This window comes from Colobus angolensis, unplaced genomic scaffold (assembly GCF_000951035.1).
Source record: "Colobus angolensis palliatus isolate OR3802 unplaced genomic scaffold, Cang.pa_1.0 Scaffold2, whole genome shotgun sequence".
NCBI lineage: Eukaryota > Metazoa > Chordata > Mammalia > Primates > Cercopithecidae > Colobus > Colobus angolensis.
The window spans coordinates 6,618,279-6,633,495 of record NW_012115154.1 but is presented as its reverse complement, the minus strand read 5'-3'; the positions used below and the strand labels follow the sequence as shown (position 1 = coordinate 6,633,495).

Genomic DNA, 15,217 nt, shown 5'->3' with positions numbered 1-15,217 from the left:
CCAGTCTTTGGCTGTTAATCCGCTGGGTCTGAGTACACTCAATAAAATCCTCCTGTTCTACCTACTGGTCTCTCCAGTCTCCTGATTCCCGCAACACTCTTACAGAAAGAAAAACATACGGTACCACACCAGAATACGTTATAGAAAATAACAGAGCATCCGCCAAACTTTGTGAGATTAAATTAAAAGCTTCATTTCTTCTGTAAGCTTCTCCCATAGTTACCCTCCAAAACTTAAGACCAAACTGGCAGAAACTTTATTTCCTGCTGGAAATTCTTCAAGATAATTGCTTGACATCAACATTACTACAGGATCAAGGGAACCAGATAAGCCTGAGAAGCAACCAATCTCAAAAAACTCATTTAAGTATTCATGATGGTAGAATAGGATGAATAAGGGAAAAACCGTGGCATGGGGGCAAATGCATACAAATGAATACCAGTTACTCTAATAAATGTACCCTTTTATAATCAGATAGGTTATAAAGATATGTAAGCAATTTGCACTCAACAAAGATTCTTTAATTTTTGCCTCAATTCAGAAATCAAAATTGTTACACACAATGTTATAATTTTGTAGAAGAAATAAAGCATAAATCACTTTACAAAAATAAAAGAACAAATTTGAAGAACACTATCTTAAGACTTACTATAAAAAGCTACGATGATCAAGATCATGAAAGTGAAGTACTAGCAATGTGAAAAACACAATGGAACAGAATAATAATCCCACATATATATGTGGTCTATATAGGTGCTGAAAAACAATTCAACAGAGAAATAGTTTTTTCAACAAATGATAGTGGAAGAAATTGACATCTATACATTAAAAAAATGTAAACTTTGACCATAACTCAAACCATATGCTCAGTGAAACAGTAAGAAAAAGTCAAAGGGATAAATTTCATTAAGGGCAGATCTTTAATTTAAAATTAATTATTTTACAATTGCTACCTTTTGCCACTAGATGGTAGAAATGCCTATAATTATCTCTCTTCATTCATTCAATAAATATTCATTACAAATTTCCAATTACTCAGAATAAAAAAATTTTAAACCCACCAATTATTCTACTTGGCAAAATATACTATTCTGATTAGAATATGGTAAATAAAGGAAATAGTATTTCATTAACTATAGTTGTGTCAAAGAGAAAGGTAAAAACAGGGCCGGGTATGGTGGCTCACACCTGTAATCCCAGCACTTTGGGAGAATGAGGTGGCAGATCACCTGAGGTCAGTAGTTCGAGACCAGGCTGGCCAACATGGTGAAACCCCATCTCTACTAAAGATACAAAAATTAGCTGGGCACAGTGGTGGGCACCTGTAATCCCAGCTACCTGGGAGGCTGAGGCAGGAAGATCGCTTGAACCCAGGAGGCAGAGGTTGCAGTGAGCTGAGATCACACCACTGCTCTCTAGCTTGGGTGACAGAGTGAGACTCTGTCTCAAAAAAAAAAAAAAGGCGGGGGGTAAAAACAAATGAGAGCTGATAACGAGAAAAACTATAAGACACACAACATAATGCATAATAATAATAGATACAATAATGATGCTGGGGCATCAAGAAATAGTAAAATTATGTTTAAAAATCTCTTTTAAGGAAATTAGGTAATACAGGGAATTAATTACCTTAAAAAATTCCCAAATGCTTCACCCCCAGTTGTGTTCCAAAATGATAGTAACAGATTGATGACTGCCTTAAAGGCTGACACAACTGATACATGGGAAAACATTTATATTCTCTGTGAGGTCTCTTTTACTCTGGCTCATTCTAATGAACATTTCTTGACTTATGTAGGCAGTGACATTTCTTTTGTGTGTAAAACAACAGAAGAGGTCATGGGATTTCATAGGTGTGTAAATTAAATGTCAGTATGTGCACTAAATGGGATTTAAAAAGGGGTTAGACAACACCTTCAGCTGCCCCTGCTCCACGGAGGTTAGTGGTTCTCCCCAGTCACTGATGTCTAAGACTTTGGATAGTTGATGATTTTCTTACCAGGACAAAAGGCATAATAAGTAATTGTTTAAGTAAGCATTTTATCAGGCAAGAAGTAAAAAGTGTGTGGAACAGTTTAACAATCCCTGTATCCTAGTGTCTTAAAATTTCTACCTGTTTGCAGTTTTAAAAAATCACAGCATAAGGCAGGCATCTCAAATTTCAGCAAACCTTAAAATAACAATTAAGGGTTCATTCAAGTGTTAAAATATTTTACAATACTGGCAAAAAATGGTTGGTGTTGCATTTAAATCTTGTTATTTCTTTAAAATTGGAAAATAAGTGATAATAAGTTATCAATACCTATTAGATAAATGAGCTATCAAAATACTAAGTATAGTTTATTATCATGTAAGTTTTGAAATTTTACAGCAGAAAAGAATGCTTTCCAAATAAGTTTCTGGGAAAGTCTTATCAACCATGTGTTATTGCTGTCATCTAACAACTTATTACTTAACTATGAGTTAAGGAAAATGTTCTAAAAGTGAATATACTTCACAAATTATACAAAAATGATTATATAATACCATAAAATTACCTGTTTTGGATCTGATTTCCTGTGAATTTTATGTATTTTGTTTTTTCCATCAGTTTGGTGATTAGTGTATCTATGATCACTTTCTGATTCTGAAAAGCTTCTTCTATAAATTGATATCTGAAGAAATAAGCAAATTATTTCATATAAAAATATATAATGAGGAAAAGTCCAAGAATAAAAAGACTGATAAAAACATAAAATAGGATTATAAAGAATTTATATAACAATCTTTTAAAACATCAAATGTATCCCTAATAAAGCAAGTTTTCCCCACCTCTCAAATTATCCCTCAAGAAAGATTATGGACATGTAAATATTTTGAAAGTTTGAGAACCACATGCATCCATCATTCAGTTTTATAAGCTTACAGAGTTCACTTTCACTTGGTGGACTTGGCAAAAAATAGTCAATGATATGTAATCCGACTTATTAACTATATTGTAATTTCTACATTATGTAAGCCTGCTGAAAATAAACATTTCAAAAGACCACTTTTAAATAATAGGTAGTTATGTTCTAGGGGCTACAAAGAAAAATCAGGATAAATACAGAGAGAGAAGGGCAAAATTCTAGATGTTATGCCTTGTGATAAAACTTTAAGCAACAGTATAATAAGATATAGCACTTTAAAAAGTTTCCAATTTGAAAGTGAAGAAAGATCATTTACTTTGCCAGATTATGTTTGATAACTGAAGAGAAGTTCTAGAGAAGATAGAAAGGCAATGATATAGAAGATACATATCAAGAGTTTTGCTTAAGTTTTCCTATAAAATGTACAAAATACAATATTTCTAAATTAACATATTTTATATAATGTGATTTTAAATGTTTACATGTAATTGAATAGGGTTGCCAGTTAGAAAAAGGGGATACCTAGTTAATAATTACATTGGATATCCTTTGTACATAATCATATCTGTGAATAATAACATTTCAAACACTTTCATAGGCAACTCAAGTTTTTTTATCTTAGTAAACTTTTTCTTTACTACATTTATTTAATATAAGGTTACATGAAATGGTCAAAATGGTCACCCTTATGTTGTTCCTCATCTCAATGCAAAGACTTTCAATATTAAGTACGTTTTCTACTTTCCATAAATAATCTTTATCAGGCTTAGGAAATACTTTTTTTATTTCTAGTTTGCTAAGATGTTATATCATGAATGTATATTTAATTTTTATGGAATGTTTCTACTGCTTCTATTGAGATAGGCATATACTTTTTCCTTTATTCTTTTAATATAACATGAAAGGTTTTAGCATCAATGATTTTGGCATGTTAAATGAATTCCGTATCCCCAAAATGAGGCCAAATTGGTTGATTATACTGTCCCAAAATGACAATACTACGAGATTTAAGGCAAGTTTTCCCCTCCTCTCAAATCATCTGTTTTCTACTTATTTTCCATTTCTTGGAATTTTTACATTCATTTCATGGGTGAAACTGGCCTGTCATTTTCCATTTCTATTCCTTGTCAGTTTTGGTGTAAAAGTTATGCGGGCTTTGTATAACAAGTTGGAAAGAATTCATTATTTTTTGCCATTCTCCGGACAAATCTGTATAAGAAAGGGGCTTCTTTTTTTTTGAGACGGAGTCTCGCTCTGTAGCCCAGGCTGGAGTGCAGTGGCGCAATCTTGGCTCACACTGCAAGCTCCACCTCCTGGGTTCACATCATTTGCCTGCCTCAGCCTCCCGAGTAGCTGGGACAACAGGCGCCTGCCACTGCGCCTGGCCAATTTTTTGTATTTTCAGTAGAGACAGGGTTTCACCATGTTAGCCAGGATGGTCTCGATCTCCTGACCTTGTGACCTGCCTGCCTTGGCCTCCCAAAGTGCTGGGATTACAGGCATGAGCAACCGTGCCAGGCCAAAGGGGCTATTTTTTTTACCTTAACTATGTGGTACATTTATCGGTGTCATTTGCATGTGTAATTTTCTTTGTGGGAAGGTTTTAAATTATGAATGAACATTAAAGGACTATTCTTTCTATTGTATTTAGCATAAGTTTTGGTAAAAACTTCATTTTCTAAGAGTTTTCCAATATCATGTAAAATTTTTCATTATAACATTTGAAATATGGAGTAATGCCACCTTCCTACTCCTGGTAGTGGTTATTTGGGCCTGCTCTCTCAATCACTCATACAGAGAATTGTTGATTATTTAGTAGTCTTTTGAAAGACTGAATTTTTAGCTTTGACTATTTCTACACTTGTCTTTATTATGTTTCTTTTAAAACACACTTACTTTGGGTTTAATCTGCTACTTTTCCTAAACTGCAATAAATGTTTAGTGAATTGACTTTATCCTTAACATACAACATATGCATTTAATAATATAAACTGTCCTCCAAATATGGCTTCAGTTATTAAAAAGAAAAACCTCAAGGCTCGATTGACTGATATTTTCACTACCATTCAGATCAAAATGTTTGCTAATATCTACTGGAATTTCTTATTGATGATTTAAATGTATTAAACTGCTTATTTTATAATAATTTCAAAGTTAAATTTCCAAGCATATAGAGATCATATATCTCCTTATACAGATTAATCAATTTTTTAGTTTGCCTCCTCATAGCCCTTTAACCCTTTAATAAATTAAGTGTGCATTTCCTAAAAACAAGGATTTTCTTATGTATTCATAGCACAGTTAGGTTAAAAAAAAAAAACAAAAAACTGACCTTGTTACAGTACTTTAACCTATAGACCATGTTTCTTAATTGTATCATTTGACTCAGTAATGTCTTCTAAATACTTTTTTCCTTTAAACTAGAATTCCAGGATTGTGTATCAGCAGCCTTTAGTTATCACAAGAATTTCATTTCCAAATATATAGTATCTTTCAATCTTTTGAAATTTAAGATTTTAGTATATGGTCAGTTAAAAATATTTTATTGTAAGAATGTATATTTTGGGGTACAGTGTTCCATAATGTCCATAAGATGTTATGTTAATTGTGTTATTCAATCTTATTTATCTTTTTTCCTTTTTTTTCTTTTTTTTTTTTTTGAGACGGAGTCTCACTCTGTCGCCCAGGCTGGAGTGCAGTGGCCGGATCTCAGCTCACTGCAAGCTCTGCCTCCTGGGTTTACGCCATTCTCCTGCCTCAGCCTCCCGAGTAGCTGGGACTACAGGCGTCCGCCACCTCGCCCAGCTAGATTTTTGTATTTTTTAGTAGAGATGGGGTTTCACCATGTTCGCCAGGATGGTCTTGATCTCCTGACCTTGTGATCCGCCCGTCTCGGCCTCCCAAAGTGCTGGGATTACAGGCTTGAGCCACCGCGCCCAGCCATCTTTTTTCTTTTTGGAGACAGAGTTTTGCTTTTGTCACCTAGACCAGGGTGCAATGGTGCCATCTCTGCTCACTGAAACCTCCACCTCCCAGGTTCCAGTGATTCTCCTGCCTAAGCCTTCCGAGTAGCTGGGATTACAGGTGTGAACCACCGTGCCCAGCCCTTATTTCTCTATCTTTACTGATTTTTTAGTCTGCTTGTTTTGTCAGTTATGTATGTATGTATGTATGTATGTATTTGTGTGAGCCACCATGCTTGGCCTTATTTCTCTATCTTTACCGATTTTTTTAGTCTGCTTATTGTGTTATTTATTTACTTATTTATTTTTTAGAGATAGGTCTTGCTATGTTGCACAGGCTGAACTCAAACTCCTGGACTTCAGCCATTCTCCCACCTCAGTTTCCCGAGTAGCTAGGTAGCTAGCACTTACAGGTACCTGCCACACTACTCGGCTTCCATTATTGCGTAAAGTGGTAAGATTTTCCACTGTGACTATGGAGTTTTCTATTAGTTTGAAGTTCTGTCATTTTTTTGTAAGTTTATAACCTGTATAAATTTATAACTCATATATTTTAGATGAAGAGAGTCTTTCATCCTTACAAAGTGTCCCTCTTTATCTCAAATAATGGATTTTGTCTACTATGCCATTTTACCTTTGGTTAGTATTTATATGGTGTGTCTTTTCCCATTAAGTCTTTTATATATTGAGTTTTTAGATATTTCTCATAAAAAGAAAATAGTACATTTTTCTATTTTCCTTCTTATCCAGTCCGAAACCTGTCTTATAATTTGGAACATTTTGTCTGTTCACATTTAGTATAATTATAGTATATTTGTAGATCTACCAGCTTACCAAGGCCTCATTATATTCCATCTGTTCTTTATTTCTTTTTCTCACTTTTTTGGCTTTTGTTTATACTGATTATTCCACATCCCCACAACTCTCCATACCTTGGTAATTATATGTACTTATTATTCTTTTAGTGACTACTCTAGACATTACAAAAACAGATTTTTACATATCATCTAATATTTGCACTTTTTACCCTCTTCCTAGACTATGCATGGACCTTAGAACATAAATTCCATACCCTTTTAGCACATTTACTGCTATGTGATATACATATACACATACCACACCAACAAGATACTGTTTCCTAAGTCAACATTCATTTAGATTTACTCATACCTATTAATTTAATTGCTCCATATTCCTTTCTGTATCTTCTATTATTTTTCTTCTGCTAAAAGGTACTTTAAGTGAGAGTTTATCAGGGATATGCTCTCCCAGTGTATTTTGCCTGAAACATTTTTCATCCACCTTCATATTTAAAGAATATGGTTACTGGGTACAGAATTTTAGATTTGAAAGTTACTTTACTTTTGCACTTTAAAAATATTACTTTCTTAATTCTCCTGCTAGAGGTTCGTGCAACTTCTTAAATATAGGCTAAATGCCTTTCGTCAGCTTCTGAAAGTTCTCAGCCATTACATTCTGTCTTCGAATATTGCTTCCTTCCCATTCTCTGTACTTTCCATCCTTCCTGGACTGCAATCCATATTAGATCTTCAATCTCTTCTACTTTTCATCCTCCTCTTGTTGATGATGCTTCTTTCTGGATATTTTCTTAATTTTCTTCTAGCTCATTAATTCTCATTTCATGCTATGCCAAATCTGTTCTTAAGCCCTTCTACTGAGTTAATTTCAGATACTGTAATTTTCAGGGTTTTCTTTCTTTCTTTCTTTTTGAAGACAGGGTCTCATCCTTTCACTTAGGCTGGAGTGCAGTGGCACTATCACTGCAGCCTTGAACTCCTGGGCTCAAGCAATCCCAGGAGCTCAGGTGAGAGCGCCTCAGTCTCTCAGGTAGCTAGGAATACAAGCACACACCACTGTGCCCAGCAAATGTTTAGTGGGGATGGGGTCTCACTATGTTCACATTGTCTAATTTCCTGACAAACCTGGTTATTTCTAATTCTGTGAATATCGTTTTTCCAAAATTCATTATTGAGTAAGTTGGAGGCCTAGATGTCTTCTTTGTCTTTCTGGCAAGGATTTACATTTGATTCTACCAGGAAACTTGAGGAGCCAGCAATATGACTTCACTTTAATCCAATTTTAAGTGGTGAGCTTTAGTCCCTATGAGGAACTACTTACTAGCTAATTTATCTTTACTGTAATAGTGTAGACTTTCAGGGTACCAACTCAAGACAAGGAGACACATTGACCATGCATGATCCTTGCACTCTAGGCCATCATTTCTCAGCCCTGTGAGCCTATTAAAATTACTCCTCATCTCTAGGCAAATACCTCAAGGGGAGTAAAAGGCCCCCGCCATCCTTAGCCCCAACTCCAACCCAATCCTGTCCAATAATGCTTTACTATTCTATTAGCTCTAGCATTTCATATAGATAATTTCTGTATTTTGTGCAGGTTTTCTAGTCATTCTCACTGTTGGTCCAAATTATCCAGTCTGCCAGTATCAGGAGCCTAGACCATCATAAGCAATTATATTTTGTATCGATTCGAATCTTACTGTCTAAATCATCTGTTGCTGACCTGAATGACTGTTGAGATGAGATTTTTAAAAGTAAGCTTTGCTAGGAACTATAATGAACTGGAAAAGGCATGGCTCAAATGTTGACATGAATGTATACAGACGCAGGGCTAGAAGAGCTTCCATTTTCTCAAAAAAGCCAGAAATCTAGGTATTTAAAATATGTAAAATCTCCCCATTTTACAATGCCGGCAACTAGTTCTATATATTTTTAAACAGTGTGTTGGCCAGTGTTCTCAACTCAGGATGATTTTGCTCCATAGGACATTGCCAATGTCTGGAGCCACATTTTGTCGTCACAACTGGGGAGGGTTAGAGGGTTACTACTGGCAACTAGTTGGTAGAGGTCAAGAATGCTAACCACCATATAACACACAGATCAGTCCCCAACAATAAAGAATTACCTGGCGCAAAACGTCAATAGTGTCAAAATTGATAAACCCTGGTATAGGCCAGCATACTGCTTGTTAAACAAAACCTATTTGCAGACTGCCATTTGATGAGGGTTGGCAGCAGTCCTTTAGTCCTCTAAAGCTGCATATGAATCTCTATATATAACTAAAGATGCTGGTACCTATGCTCTTTATGCTCTAATAACTGACAGTCTCGACATGTCAGTTTGTCACATGTCTCACAGTACAGCTTCAACTGCTCCTTTTTATGAAAAGGACAAAACACCGGTCGCTGGCTGGTGACACCAACTGCCTCTGCAGAAACAACAGGAGACAAAGAGAAGAAAATGAACATAATTGAATAGTAAATAATTATTCGATTGCCCATTTGAATTCACATCTATTGATATAAACACTACAGCTTCACTTATACCATAACTTTCACTAAGAATTACAGATATTAAGATATCACATATTGTCAGCATTTCAGGAAAAAAAGCAAATAACCTTTTCATTTTCCAGGAAGAAATTAAAATTAATTCAGAAGTAAATGAAAGAACTAAGTGTGTAGTTAAAAATATGTTTTATTGCATTAAAAAGCCTTAAGAAGACAGCCCTGGTAAATGAGTATGAACCACTTGGATATCTTCTATCCCAAATATGGGAGGAGAATTTTCAAAAATGCAATTTGGAAAATCCAGCAGAGCACAGTGGCCCACGCCTGTAGTCTCAGCTATTCAGGAAGCTGAGTTGAGAGGATCGCTTGCTTGAGCACCAAGAGTTTGAGTCCAGCCTGGGAACATTGTGAGACCTCATAGATAGAGACAGAGAGGCAGAGAAAGAGATGGAAAGAGAGGGAGGGAGAAAGAAAATATAATAAAATGTCTAAAAAGAGTAGTCAAATAACCTACTTTTGTAAAAATCCTAACAGAGGATACCCATTAACACAGAAATAATAATATTTTCATTATTACACTCTAGTTTTCCAGTGTGGGGATAAAACTGGAAAATGTTTATGTCATGTTAAGTGAAAAAAAACAGAATATGAATAAATATGGTTAAATACAAACCTCAGTTATCTTACTAATAATTAAAGGCAAAATTCAAACATTTCAGAAATAATCCTACCTCCAGAAATTATTACTATTAATAACCTAGTGTGCATTCCTCTGGTTGTTTTTCTAAGTATGGAAGTACATATAGTATAAGTGCAGTGTTACATTTTGTAAAACAATAAATGGCAGTACATATATTGTCTTTTAAAGATTTTTTTTTCTCACTTAACTCTACCTTAGATGCCTTTCTGTATTAGCATATATATCCACCTCATTTCTTATTTACTAACTGTATAGTAGTTCACGAAATAGATAAACCACTATACCGCTTGCAAAGGATATTTATAAGTTATTCATTTTTCAGTACTGCAAATAATGCTGAAATAAACATATGAAAATTATAAATCATTTAAATGTTTCCATAAGGTAAATTCCTAGTGGTAGAATTGTTAAAGGGTAATTCATACAGAGAAAAGCTAAATAATTGTGCCAATTTGTACTCCAACCAGTGTAGAGTGGCTATTAACCATATTAACAGAGGGGAACTCTCAAAATTTTTCATCTTTAACAATTTAATAAATGTAAAAGAGACAGAGAGAGAGAAGACACATACTTCACTATCTTAGAATGCATTTCTTTAATAACTGAAACAATGTTCAGTAATTAGCCATTTGCATTTATTTTTTTTTATAATGCACAAATCAGTCCCCAGCAATAAAGAATTATCTAGCTCAAAATGTCAGTAGTGTCAAAACTGACAAACTAGTATGCTGGCCTATACCAGGCATGGTGGTTCACATCTGTAATCCCAACCCTCTGGAAGCCCAAGGCGGGTGGATCACTTGAGGTCAAGAGTTCGAGACCAGCCTGGCCAACATGGTGAAACCCTGTCTCTACTAAAAATACAAAAATTAGCCAGGCATGGTGGCACAGGGATTACATAATCCCAGGCACTTGGGAGGCTGAAGCAGGAGAATTGCTTGAATCCGGGAGGTGGAGCTTGCAGTGAGCCGATATCACACCACTGCACTCCAGCCTGGGTCAAGGAGTGAGATTCTGTCTCAAGAAACAAAAAAAACAAAACAAAACACAACAAAACACACACACAAAAACCCTAAGGTAACCTGACAGGAATTACAGATAAAATTAACGAACTAAAACATATAAAACTGATAATTAGATAAATAAATTCAAGAAATATTTCTGAAGGTACAAATATGTAAACACGTAGAATTCAGAATGAAAATGAAAATAACCAGATAGAGAAAATCGGTACTATATTACAAGAATATTAAAAGCACAACATATCAAGATGAAATATGGAATTAATTCCAGCAATGCAAAGATGGTTCATTTTTTTTTTTTTTTTTTTTTTGAGACAGGATCTCACACTGTCGTGCAAGCGGAGAGTAATGGCAATGATCATAGGTCACTGCAGCCTCAAGCTCCTTGGTTCAAGCGGTCCTCCCACCATCTCATCTCCCAGGTTGTTGGGATTACAGGCATGTACTATCATGCCCAGCTAATTTTCTTTTTTTTTTTGTAGATAGGGTTTCACCATGTTGCCAAGGCTAGTCTAGAACTTCTGGGCTCAGGCAATCATCCCACTTCGGCCTCCCAAAGTGCTGGGATTACACAAAGTCTTTCACTAGTCTCAAACAACAAACACACAAAAAAAGGTTTCGCTACATTTTGATACATGCTATTACATGGATGAATCCTTAAAATATTACGCTAAGTAAAATAAGTTAGATATCAAAGAACAAATACCATGTGATTCCACTTGTGTGAAATATCCAGAATCAGCAAATTTACAGAGACAGAAAATAAAGGCTGGGTGCAGTGGCTCATGCTTGTAATCCCAGTAGTTTGGGAGGCCAAGGCTGGTGGATCACTCGAGGTCAGGAACTCGAGACCAGCCTGGCCAACATGGTAAAACCCCGTGTCTACTAAAAATACAAAAATTAGCCACCCATGGTGGCGCACACCTGTAATCCAGTTACAGGCAGCAGAATAGCATGAATCCAGGTAGCACAGGTTGCAGTGAACTGAGATCGTGCCACTGCACTACAGCTAGCCTGCGTGACAAAGCAAGACTCAGTCTCACAAAAAAGAAAATAGGTTTGAAGTTACCAGAAGCTAGGGGAAGAAAAATGGAGTTATTATTAGTTTTTTTTCTTTTGAGATGGAGTCTCACTCTGTTGCCCAGGCTGGAGTGCAGTGGCGCGATATGACTGCAAGCTCCGCCTCCCAGGTTCACACCATTCTCCAGCCTCAGCCTCCGAGTAACTGGGACTACAAGCGCCCACCACCATGGCTGGCTAATTTTTTTGTATGTTTTTAGTAGAGATGGGGTTTCACCATGTTAGCTAGGATGGTCTCGATCTCCTGATCTCATGATCCACCCGCCTCAGCCTCCCAAAGTGCTGGGATTACAGGCATGAGCCACTGCGTCCAGCCAGAAAATTGGAGTTATTACTTAAAGGGTACAAAGATGCTGATTGGGGTGATAAACAAGTTTTGAAAATAGTAGTGATGGTTGCACAACACGTAAATGTAATAAATGCCACTGAATTGTACATTTAATAGTTAAAATGACAAATTTTATGTTGCATGTATTTTACCAAATAAAAAATATATGAGTGAACTGTACATTAAAAACAAGACAATAAAACCAGAAATAATAATTACATAAAAAAGCCTCTCTGGACATCCACATATCAGACAAATAATCACGATGCAGGTTTACTACAAGAATATCAAAAGGAAAAGAGTTATAAAATATTTAAGCCCACTCTGTTGTTACCTTAGAGATAAAAGAAAAATAAGAAAAAGCAATTTTTTTCTCTATTTGTTCTATATTCACACCAGTTGAAGACATTTATAGAAGCAGGAGGACATGCAGTATGAATGTAAAACAGGGCTCTACATCTACTCACACTTTCCAACATTTTTAAGTATTTAAATTTCAATTATAATATAAACCTCTTTTACTTAAGAGTATATATTTAATACTTATCAAAATAAAAGTGTCAAAACAAGTCAATACAGGAAGGAAGAAAAGACAAGGGGAAAGATAGAAGAAAAAAAAAGAAAATAACTCATGTATTACCTGGAGATACTTCCTCTTTCTGTCTGACAGTATGGTCTTTTGTGAACTTTACCCTCTGATGAGCTCTGATACACGTCTTGCATAGCCATTCAACACACTCTACACAAAACCCATTAGCTTCTGCGTTGTCCTCACAGCTTGTACACACCTGACAATAAAAGAACCACAGCACATGAATTTTTGAGAAAATGAAAAGCTGGTCCTATCACGAGCTATATATACATGATACACCAACCATAATGGTGTTGGGAAATTTTAAACTGACATTGTGTGTTACATTATACACATATGAAACGAAAATACTGTGCAGAGACAAGAATATAAGTACATTTTCTCCTTAATTCAGCATCCCAAATATTTCAACCAGGTATTTCCCAAACACTATGCTAGGTGTGGGAACAGAACAGTCAGGAAAAGCAAACGTGGTCCCTGCCCATATGATAACTACAGTCTTGTAAATAGTGCAGGTTCAAATCCCAGTTCCCTCACTTACTAGCTCAGTGGTCTTGGGCAGGTTACATAGAATACTCATCTTTAATATTCGGGTAATGATACAGATATTACTGAGTAGTTGTGAAGATTAAATGTGAGGCAGATGCACATTATTAGAATAAGCATATCAATATATAACTATAAACTGAGAATTACCATAAAGGAAATATACGGAAAGTTATAAGAACATATGATGAAGAAATGGATCTCATTTTAGTGGGGTTGGAAGGCTAGGGAAAGCATGAAGAGGGATTACCCAGTGAAGGCTTTTACTTCTAGGAAGAGAGAACAGCATGTAGAAAAAGTCCCAGGCAAGAAGAGCAAGCAGGTCCAAAGAACTGAACGAAGGCAAGTATGACTGAAGTGGTGCGACTGAGGGGAAGACTGGCAAGAGAAGCTAGGACAGGAGACAGGGGCCAGATTAAGTGGAGTCACAAGACAATTTTGGTGTTTGTCCAAGTAAGTCTATTAAAAGCTTTTAAGAAAGTGACATGACCAGATTTGAATTTTTATGTCACAATGGCTACAATGTAGAGAACAAATTAGAAAAGGAGCAAGCATTTCCGTGTAATGACAAGCTAGGAGGATTTTTCAGTGGCTCTGGTGAGGGTTGCTGGAAGTGGGATGTGGAGATGAGAACAGGTTTGACAGCAAAAATTTTTTCCACTTCACTCAGTGGTTGACACTAACCAAATTCCAAATACCTGATAGGTCCATAAACCAAAATCTACCTTTTCTCTGGTCTTATCATCTTCAATCTTTCTAACATCACTTGATACCACTGACTCCTGCTTCCTAGAAATCATGTGAATTCCTTAATACCTGCCAATCCTCCTATCAGATAGCCTGACTGTCACTGTGGATCCCAACCTTCTTCCTTTGATTCTGTAGTTTTTAATTACAGGGATTGATCTCATCTACTTCCTTAGCCTCACATAGCATCTCTAAAAGGATATAATCTAAAATTTAATCTCCACAGTAAGCTATAAAAAGAAATAAGTAATTTCTATTTACACCACTCAGAAGAGATTACTAGTACATAAAGTAAAATAAAACAGGAAAAGCATGTGTGTGTAATGCTACTGCTTATTCAAGAAAGATGGTAATATGGTTTGGATCTGTGTGCCTGCCCAAATCTCATGCTGAACTGTAATCCCCAATGTTGGAGGTGGGGCCTGCTGGGAGGTGGGTGGATCATGGGAGTGATTTACCCCTTGGTGCTGTTCTCATGATAGTGATTGAGTTCTCACGAGATCTGGTTAAGTGTGTGGTGCCTCCCCACTCTCTTTTTTGCTCCTGCTCCATCCATGTGGATGAGCCTGCTCTCTTCACCTTCTGCCATGATTGTAAGCTGAGCAGATGCATCATGCTTCCTGTACAGCCTGCAGAACCATGGGCCAATTAAACCTCTTTTCTTTATAAGTTACCCAGTCTCAGATATTTATTTATAGCAAAGTGAGACTGAGGAGTGGGGCACTGCTATAAAGATACCTTAAAATGTAGACGCAGCTTTGGAACTGCGTAATGGGCAGAATTTCAAACAGTTTGGAGGGCACAGAAAAAGGCAGAAAGGTGACAAAAATTTTGTCCCAGAGATTTGTTAAATTGTTGTGACCAAAATGCTGACAGTAATATGGACAATGAAGTCCAGGCTGAGGAGGTCACAGATGGAAATAAACTTATTGGGAAATGCAGCAAAGGTCACTTTTGTTACACCTTGGCAAAGGCTCGGTTGGACTGTGCCCCTGCTCTAGGGATCTGTGGAACTCTGAATTT

At 36.2% G+C, this 15,217-nt stretch overlaps 1 protein-coding gene across 1 annotated transcript in view; it reads right to left on the bottom strand.

Annotated features, from left to right (window-relative positions):
• TRIM24 (tripartite motif containing 24) overlaps positions 1-13,887 on the bottom strand; it is a 72,801-nt gene extending 58,914 nt beyond the window's left edge. The window contains exons 1-4 of the mRNA XM_011941275.1: positions 13,443-13,887; positions 12,950-13,097; positions 8,965-9,097; positions 2,538-2,654 (exon numbers count right to left, since the gene is read on the bottom strand). Coding sequence (XP_011796665.1) covers positions 2,538-2,654; positions 8,965-9,097; positions 12,950-13,097; positions 13,443-13,481 — 437 coding nt within the window. The 5' untranslated portion in view covers positions 13,482-13,887. The remainder of the gene's footprint in view (positions 1-2,537; positions 2,655-8,964; positions 9,098-12,949; positions 13,098-13,442) is intronic.
• Between the last annotated feature and the right edge of the window lie 1,330 nt (positions 13,888-15,217).